Source organism: Phyllobates terribilis, unplaced genomic scaffold (genome assembly GCF_046119375.1).
Source record: "Phyllobates terribilis strain yellow unplaced genomic scaffold, ASM4611937v1 Scaffold_9__5_contigs__length_417890890, whole genome shotgun sequence".
NCBI lineage: Eukaryota > Metazoa > Chordata > Amphibia > Anura > Dendrobatidae > Phyllobates > Phyllobates terribilis.
This window is the reverse complement of record NW_027362769.1, coordinates 112,465,951-112,475,501: the sequence shown is the minus strand read 5'-3', so window position 1 is coordinate 112,475,501 and position 9,551 is coordinate 112,465,951. Positions and strand designations below refer to the sequence as shown.

The window sequence follows — 9,551 nt, the reverse complement described above, 5'->3', positions numbered from 1 at the left end:
AATGACAGGTGCCCTTTAAAAAAAAATAAGCATATTTAATATTGTCAAATCTGTAAAAGTCTAATATATCAAAATATAAAATTCTTTGTCTTGTACGTGAAATGTTGCAAAAATAAACCAGATACCAAAATTGCAGTTTGTTGGTCACCGCACCACCAAAAAAAAATGTAATAAAACTTATCAAAGTGTGGTATGTACCCCAAAGTGTTACCAATTTCATCTACCACTCGGTCTGCAAAAAAACAAGCCTCACACAGCTCCACGGGCAGAAAATAAGAAAAAGTTATAAAAAAAAATTTACAAAATATTTTTTTCTACAAGTTAAGAATTTTTTAAGTCATTGAAATAGCAAAAAAAACCTGCATGTTTGGTATCACCGTAATCGTACTGACCTGGAGACTCCTGCTGCCAGGTCATCTTTACTGCATAATTAATGCCGTAAAAACAAAACACAGAAAACAATGATTGAATTGTGGGATTTTATTTTCATCTTTGCAAAGCACTTGGAATTTTTTTTCCTGGCTTACACAACATTATATAGTAAAATGAATGGTGTGGATAAAAACTACAACTCATCGCCCAATAAACAAGCCGTTAGATCACTATGTCGACAAGAAAATAGAAAAGTTGTGGCTCTTTGATAAAGGGGAGGAAAAAATGAAGACGCAAAAAATAAAAATTCATTTGGCATCAACATGCTGGGTAATTTTTTCCACTCCACAAAAGGTTTTTTTTTTCTATTTTTTCCATAGAACTGTTTTAAATCCATTAAATTACAATGAATCGGTCCTCGCTCCTCCTGTACCAGTCGCTGTCATATTGTGTTCAAGATTATTGTAATTGTTCTTGAATGTATACCCCCTTTTTCACATGTAAAGCGCCATGGAATAAATGGCGCTATAATAATAAATAATAATAATATTAATAATAATTTAGCTACTTGTAGCTTTTCCTTTCTCGTACAGCAGAGGGCGCTCTAAATTTTTCAGCTTGGTTTGCTCATGCTTATTTGAGGGCGCTCTAAATCTTTTCCACTGCACTTGTCCCGCTAGCTTTATGCTCTGTATGCCCTGACTCGCGCTGAGTGTGTGACGTTCTCTATCAGATTCCTCCGCTCTCGTTGATAGCTCACCTGCTGTGCGCCATGATTTGTTAATAGAAATACACGTCATACAGGGTTTTGATTGGCAATACGTTGCCCGACGTGACCTATTTTGATAGCTTTAATTGGTTGAGAGGACATAGATGGCGCAGGTTGTTTAATCACGAAACCACGCCTTTGATTGGCTGGAGTTGGAGAGTTTTGATTGGTAGTTTTCTCATGTGGCCTTTTTTAGTCTTTTTCATTGGTTGAGAGGACAAAGATGGCGCCTGTTGTTTAATCACAAAACCACGCCTCTGATTGGCTGGTGTTGGAGAGTTTTGATTGGTAGTTCGTTGTCTCACGTGGCCTTTTTTAGTCTTTTTGATTGGTTGAGAAGACGAAGATGGCGTTGGCTGTTTAATCACGAAACCATGCCTCTCTTGGAATTCTGATTGGCTGAGGTTGGAGAGTTTTGATTGGTAGTTCGTTGTCTCACGTGGCCTATTTTGGTCTGTTTGATTGGTTGAGTGGACAAAGATGGCGCCGGTTGTTTATTCGCCAGGTCACGCCTCCTGCTGCAGTTTTGGCTGTGTGATTGGCTGGCGCTGGAGAAACGTGTATGTGAGAGGAGAGTCCGCATCCTTGAACGGGAGAGGACACAGGAGGCGCTCTGGAGGGAAGGATACGGCCCCGGTGCTCGGGCATTGATGTGACCGGACTGGGTGTGTGACGCTTGATCTTGCAGCGCCATTTAGAGGTGATATTACGGGATCTCCCCACCTATCACAAGATGCGGCTCCTCCGGGCCCTTATGAGAAGCGCCCCCCTCACCAGCAGCAGCACGCCCACTCTGGTGGACTACTACTCCAAGTTCTCCCCATCTCCCCTGTCCATGAAGCAGTTCCTGGATTTTGGTGAGTTCATTCATTGCACTGGAGCCAGAGCCTGACTACAGAGCGAGTGCAGCCCGGGAATGGCAATCCAGCAGCCTGTTCACTTCTTGTCCACAGGGGGCAGTGTCACTGCTGTGCCCCAGGCTGGGTGGTCAGAATAGAGATCTGTCATCTCCCCCGTGTTACTCAGCGCTGGGACACAATTCCACAGCTTCTGCTCATAGCTCTGCTCTGTTCCTCTGTTATTCCTCCTGGAAATGAATGAACTGGGCGTTACTATTCATCACATCAAAGGATGTGTCCCTACATATTCTGATTCTAGCAGCTCATTGGGCAGCAGTGTTCTGTGTGGTTACACCTCCCTTTCCCCCAACTGGTAACACGCAGCTGTCAAAGTATTCATACATTTCCCGGAGGAGTAACAGAGGAATACAACATTGCAGATATATGAGAAACAGTAATCTAGAAGATTACGATGCTTGACGTAGTTGTCATCTTATTGTTTATTATTATAGCGCCATTTATTCCATGGCGCTTTACATGTGACAGGGGTATACATAATAAAAACAATTACAATAATCACAATACAAGTTGGCGACTGGTACAGGAGGAGAGGACCCTGCCTGCGAGGGCTCACAATCTACAAGGGATGGGTGAGGATATAGTAGGTGAGGGTAGAGCTGGTGGTACAGCGGTATGGTGGAGCGAGGGTTACAGCAGGTTGTAGGCTTGTCGGAGGAGGTGGGTCTTCAGGCTCCTTTTGAAAGTTTCCACGGTAGGTGAGAGTCTGATGTGTTGGGATAGAGAGTTCCAGAGTAGGGGGGATGTCATCTTTCTAGGTCATGGGCGGCCACTTGTATTACCCCTATTATTTAAAGGGGAAAAATGGGGCAAAGTCTGATAATTCTTAATAAGAATGAGCCCCTGTCGCCCTAGCATTGTCTCCATTCTTCATCAATTAGACGTGTCGTATTAAACTACAAGACTGTCACATCAGGGTCTATCTGTGCAGCCTAGTTATTAAGAGGGAGAATGTAACAGCAAGCTACCATTGTGGTCATACATTTCCAGGAGGAACAACAGAGGGATTAATAATAAGACGCAGAGTTCTAAGAACACAAAGCTCCAGATCTGCTATTTCATAGAGCAGGATAGTGACAGATAGAAGAGGTGACGGCTCCTCTATGAATCTGGACACATACAATTGCCTTATATAGGTGATCATCACTGGACGTCTGACAGCTGCTGATTTATCTGGAGACCAAGGTCCCTCCTTGGTTTTTAAGCAATCTGACCTCATCCAGTAAACTAGTGTCCAGCTGATACATTTTCGGGCGTGATGTGATTTCTGCCGGCTTCTTCTCTGCTAGCATCACGGAGTCAGTGCAGCTTTGTTATACAGTACAGTCCCAGCTCCTTCACAATCAGTGCCGGCCCCGACTGCCTCTGCTCAAGGCAGAATTTGCATTGAATGCAGAGAAGGGTCTTGTAGACCTTGCAAGAGTTTTACAGAGTTTTCCAGAATTAGGACAGGTCATCAATATCAAATATGGTTGGGTCCACTGCCCACCGGCAGCCGGATGTAAATTGTGACCAGTACTGTAGTGTAGTGGCCATTCTCAAGTACTGCAGCTCAGCTCCAATTCCATAGGATCTTCAGTACCCAAGGACTGCTTCTTCCAAGTGCATTGCCACGCCCCCAGTGCACTTCCGACTTGAGTTACTTATGTCCTCTGTGCTAGTTTTCACATGACTGGTAAGACTGTCGTATCTTTACTAAGCGTTTTTTATTGAGGAACAAGACAAGCGCTTACACAGCTCCACCACTGCTTCCAAAGATAAAAATGTGCTGAGGAGTTCCTTATAAGTGCATGGAATCCGCTGTAGTCTCCTGCGCAGCCAGGTGGTCGGCTGAGCAGTCTTCAGTCTTGGCATCAATAGGGGAAGACCCCTTTAAGAAGAACAATTATTTTGTTCCTAGTGGAGAAGGTCGTTGTTCATACAGTTGAGGAATGTAAATGACCCCTGTCCCATCAGAGCAGGTGGGTAGCACTGTGGGTGACCTTGTCAGTGCTCTATATGGCGGTCACTATTGTATCGCTATCCCAGTGTATAACCTTACAGCGGAGCTGGTGGGATTCTCATATACTGGAGCTTCGTAGTCTCCTCTTGCAGTTACTATTTAGGCAGCTTCTTGCTCTGCTCCTGCCTCCAGCTCAGCGGAGCGTTTCTTACTGTGGACCCCGAGTCTGACCCTTCACCCACCGTCCTGTTGTGCTGATTCATTGCTGCAGTAACATAATGAGCTGCAATGTGATCACCTATTATTCTGTGCTGTGAAGTGTGTGACCGGCCCCTGTGGTCAGAATACAGCAGAGGAGGTCACGGGCTTATAAATAGCCAGCAATGTGTCACCTTCATCTCATGCCTGAAGGGCAAGAAGCCAGCAGTGTCTGTGCCTGGTCTCCTTCTCATGGGTGCTGCGTGTAATATTAGTACACAGTGACAATAAGAATAAGGCTATGTTCACACGTTGCGTTTTTTTATGCAAATTTTAAGCTGCTCTTCACAGTACCAGCAAAGGCTTTGAGATTACAGAAATCTCATGCACACATTGTTTTTTTTTTTTTTCTTGACTGATTTGGAAAACTGCACTTCTTCTTTTAGAGGTTTTTCTTTTTTTTGTGGTTTTTTTTTTACCCCCCCCCCCCCCATAGAAGGCAATGGGTAAGTGCAGAAAACACAGGTATCAGGTTTTGCTGCATTTTTGTTGCAAAAGCCTGAGAAAGTTGAATCATGTTGGGTTTTTTTAATGCACCAAAACTTTAACAGCAAGAGACAAATGTACCCTGACAAAAATACAGCAAAACTTGCTTTTTGTAAGCAGCTTCTTTCCTGCCAAGAGAACAGGTTTTTGCCTCTGGAAAAAAAAAGGCAATGTGTGAACATAGCCTAATGAGGATTTAGACCGTCCTATATGACGCATCATCTCGCTACTCAAGAAGTGGAGAAACTCTGCAAATACTTGGCTCTGCTTTTTATTTCAAAGAAGTTATTCAGCGCTAGTGTTGAGCGAGTATGTTCTGTCCGAGTATGCTCGGGCCAAGCTCCGAGTATTTACAGCTGCTCGGTGATATGGTTGAATCGCTCCCGTGTGCATGATTTGCAACTGTTTGACAGCTTTATTACATGTGAGGAATGTGTAAGAAATAGACATTCCTCACATGTATTAAAACTGTCAAACAGTTGCAAATCATGCACATGGGAGCGATTCAACCATATCACCGAGCAGCTATAAATACTCGAAGCTCGGCCCGAGCATACTCGCTGAAAGGGTTAATAGAACATACTTGCTCAACACTATTCAGCGCCTCTCCTTTTTGGGTTGAGAAGTGAGAAGTGTGGCGACATTGTGGCGTCTCTCGGTCGTCTGCCAGGTTACCGGAAGGTGTGGGGTTTGTGTCCTATTGTAATTATTAGGACAGGTTGACAGATGTGGCATCTGTCAACAGTGTGCCAATCAAGTAACGCCTCCCAAAACTTGATGCAGAAGCCCCTTTTTAATTCACAATTTAAAGCTTCAGAGCCGAAATCTCCCAAATTTGAAAGCTTTGTCTGATGATTTGCTTTCTGGGAAGTGTCATCTTTCCTCCAGACATTGTACAGTAATGATGTAGGACTCTGCTAACCGCAAACCTACTGACTGTTTCCAATCACCAGAAAAATTGTAACTTCAGCTCTGGACCATTGGGGTACATAAGCCCGTGAGATGTTGTGACACACACTTGGCCCACACATCATTAAGATTCCCATTGTACAGCGCTACATCACAAGTAATGCCGGTGGGTCACGTTGGATGCGGCAGGTTTGGGTTTTTGGAAATGGTCACGTGATGGCTGCGTTACCTTCCATATTGCAACACAAGCACTGATAGTTATCACTTGGCACTGCGATATTGGAATCTTAATATAGCGTGGCCGAATTCACCATAGGCGGCATATGCTTTTTTTTTTTCTTTTTTTTTTTTTTATAAAGGGGTTTGCACCAACAGGACATTTTTTGTTCAGAAGGACTCCCAAAAAGCACCTGATCACGGGGATCCACAGGCTTCCACTTGTGACATTCAGGGCAAATAATATCCTGTCGTTGAGTGCTCTATAACAAGAAGCACTTTCTGCTTTGACCCTCCATGTTGGCTGGTAGAGAGTGGACCCCAAGTGTCAGATGTCCCCTCTATAACGTGCACAGAGGACATAGTGGTTCCCCTGATACAACACCACTCTTATGTCTTCCACAAAACCAGATCTCCGCGTTCGTAAAAGCTGAATGCATTAAGGCAGTGACCTGGGTACATTTGATTTTTGGTCTATGTATTGAATATTTTTTTTAATTCCTTTCTCTGCAGGGTCGGTAAATGCCTGCGAAAAGACGTCCTTTATATTTCTCCGGCAAGAACTGCCCGTACGGTTGGCAAATATAATGAAAGAAATTAGTTTGCTTCCTGACAACCTCCTGAAGATGCCTTCTATCAAACTGGTGCAGAGCTGGTAAGACGATCTCTACGGCACAGTCAGACGGCACGTCTTCTCCATACGCTCTATAATTGTGAAGGTCTTTTATTCTTTTACCTGGTAATCTGGATTTTCTGATAATTTGGCAGTGGAGGAAAAATATCAGTGGCCTGTAAATATTCTAAGGCGGGTATATGGCCTTTGGAGCTGCAGATAAACCTTGAGACCCTGCTCTTTAGTCCCTGGGTTTATTGTTTTGTATACGCAGATGATACAACATTGATAGTAACAAGCATAGATGGAATGAAGGACTTATTACAGAGTGTCAAGATGGAAAGCTCGAGCATGGGACTGCTACTCAACACAAGGAAGACAAATATATTCACTACTGCCAGGTACGACCGGGAAACGTTTGAGATGGACGGTGACAAACTGGAAGTTGTAAGGACTTCAACCTACTTGCATCAATGATCGCTCAAGATGCAAGGACGACACCGGAAGTCAATAGAAGAATAGCTATGGGCAAATCAACAATGAAGTCATTGGACAAGGTCTTCAATACGAGAAACATTTCAATGGCAACGAAGACCCGACTCGTACATAGTCTGCTCTTTTCTGTAGTAACACAGATGCGAAACCTGGACGAGAAACTAGACCGAAGAATCTACGCCTTTGAAATATGGTACTGGAGAAGGATGTTATCAATACCATGGATGGCAAGAAGAACAAATCAAGCCAGGCATGTCACTCGAAGCAAGGATCACCAAGCTACAACTTGTCTACTTTGGACACCTCATACGAAGAGAGAAGTCACTGGAGAAGAGGAAGACCAGCGACCTGATGGCTTTATACTATCAAGATAACGGTGGAGAAGACCCTGGTGGACCTATCTAGGTTTGCATAAGATCGATCTTCCTACAGATCTTTCATCCATCAAGTCACCATGGCTCGAGATCGAGCTGAAGGCCATTAATAATATAATAATACTTGGATAGGATTTCTTGGGATCCATTACAAAATCTATCATGAGGATCGATTAGGACTCCTGTAAAAATGAAACTCATGACATCGGTGTGAACAGATGATTTTAGTATTTTATTTGACTGAAGCTCTTGTCAGATCAGGATGGTGGAAGAATACTGAGTGTCAATTAGTTTCAAGTTAGTGTAAAGTCTGCCAAACTGTCTAATTTAGGCAAGACCACCCGACCATCTTGTGTATATGTTGGCCCCCTGAGCCTATGTTCACAATGAGATTTTTTAGAAGCTTATCTGCTATAAAACCCCTCTTTGCAAACATTTGTAAAACTCTTCCTATTCAGTTATATGAGAAATCTACTTTGTTGTTCACATCAGTCTTTCTTTCTGAAGAGGATTTGTAAGACACTTCTTTTGAAGTGGATTCTGATGGAATCTGCTCCAAATTAGGCACTGTCACATCCAAAGGCTGCAAGAAGCGCTTCAGGAAAAAAACTCTTTAAGGGTATGTGCATACAACATCTTTTTCAGGTTTATTCTGCCTTGAACCTGCCTGAAAAAAGTGCTCAATAAAGAATTAACATCTGCACAGTAATGTCAAAATGACTTGCTGTGCACATTTTCTGCTTCTTTTAACTGTTTCAGGCTTCAAAGGCCGCTAGCAATGACTTGGGTCCATTTGATTTGTGAGTTTGAATATTTTTTTAATTACTTTTTTTTTGCAGTGTCAATGAAAACCAGAGAGGCCTTCCTGTGCAGGGCAGGTTTTGGTGGGGCAGGGAGGCCTTCCTGTGCAGGGCAGGTTTTGGTGGGGCAGGGAGCCGTTCCTGTGCAGGGCGGGGAGCCGTTCCTGTGCAGGGCAGGTTTTGGTGGGGCGGGGAGCTGTTCCTGTGCAGGGCAGGTTTTGGTGGGGCCAGGAGCCGTTCCTGTGCAGGGCAGGTTTTGGTGGGGCGGGGAGCCGTTCCTGTGCAGGGCAGGTTTTGGTGGGGCGGGGAGCCGTTCCTTTGCAGGGCAGGTTTTGGTGGGGCGGGGAGCCGTTCCTGTGCAGGGCAGGTTTTGGTGGGGCGGGGAGCCGTTCCTGTGCAGGGCAGGTTTTGGTGGGGCGGGGAGCCGTTCCTGTGCAGGGCAGGTTTTGGTGGGGCGGGGAGCCGTTCCTGTGCAGGGCAGGTTTTGTTGGGGCGGGGAGCCGTTCCTGTGCAGGGCAGGTTTTGGTGGGGCGGGGAGCCGTTCCTGTGCAGGGCAGGTTTTGGTGGGGCGGGGAGCCGTTCCTGTGCAGGGCAGGTTTTCTTGGGGCGGGGAGCCGTTCCTGTGCAGGGCAGGTTTTGGTGGGGCGGGGAGCCGTTCCTGTGCAGGGCAGGTTTTGGTGGGGCGGGGAGCCATTTTCTACAGATTGCCTGGACATTATATTGTTCAGTTATCCTGTCACCGAACTGATTTACATAACTGTGATTACATTACAGCTCAAAATTTTTCAAGGGTGCAAAATATTCCCTGAATAGCGTGCAAACTGACTCTAATGGATTTGTCCTATAGGAAATCTGCTCCCATCTTACTGACACATCATGTAACCCAAAATTGTCATTTGTGTTGGTAAAACTAGTTTGTCTTCATAAATACACCATTGCCACATGTAATAATAGAAGTTAACGGAAACAGGTGGTCTCCGCTTTCCCGTGTCCGGGCTCTTCTTGCATTTTTTTAGCTTTTTACTGAAGACTATGCCCAGGATCACATGTCCTTGGACGACATTCTCTGCTCCCTAAATGGTCAGGTGAGAAGTTGGTGATATTTAGGATCACAAATTTCACCTTGTGGGTAGTAGGAAATCTAAAATATAAATGCTTTACGCTGTCACAAATTCAGTTTCTTAAGAATATTGAAGGTGGCACTCTGGATCTATATGGACGATTCCTTAGCAGACATGTTTGTTTTGCAGGTATGTTCAGAGCTTCCAGGAGATAGTTGACTTTAAAGACAGAAATACTGACGATCCTGACACAGTCAGACAGTAAGTATGCTACTGTATGTTGTTTTTTTTTTTTTTTTCTTCCTCAAAAGCTGTGTCGCTGCTTTTTTATTTTCCCAG

The 9,551-nt window shown here is 44.4% G+C and overlaps 1 protein-coding gene across 1 annotated transcript in view; it reads left to right on the top strand.

Moving 5' to 3' along the window:
- The first annotated feature begins 1,654 nt into the window (after window positions 1-1,654).
- PDK1 (pyruvate dehydrogenase kinase 1) overlaps window positions 1,655-9,551 on the top strand; it is a 33,388-nt gene continuing 25,491 nt past the window's right edge. Inside the window, exons 1-3 of the mRNA XM_073646940.1 lie at window positions 1,655-1,998; window positions 6,383-6,524; window positions 9,402-9,473. Of these exons, the coding sequence (XP_073503041.1) occupies window positions 1,875-1,998; window positions 6,383-6,524; window positions 9,402-9,473 (338 nt within the window). The 5' untranslated portion in view covers window positions 1,655-1,874. The remainder of the gene's footprint in view (window positions 1,999-6,382; window positions 6,525-9,401; window positions 9,474-9,551) is intronic.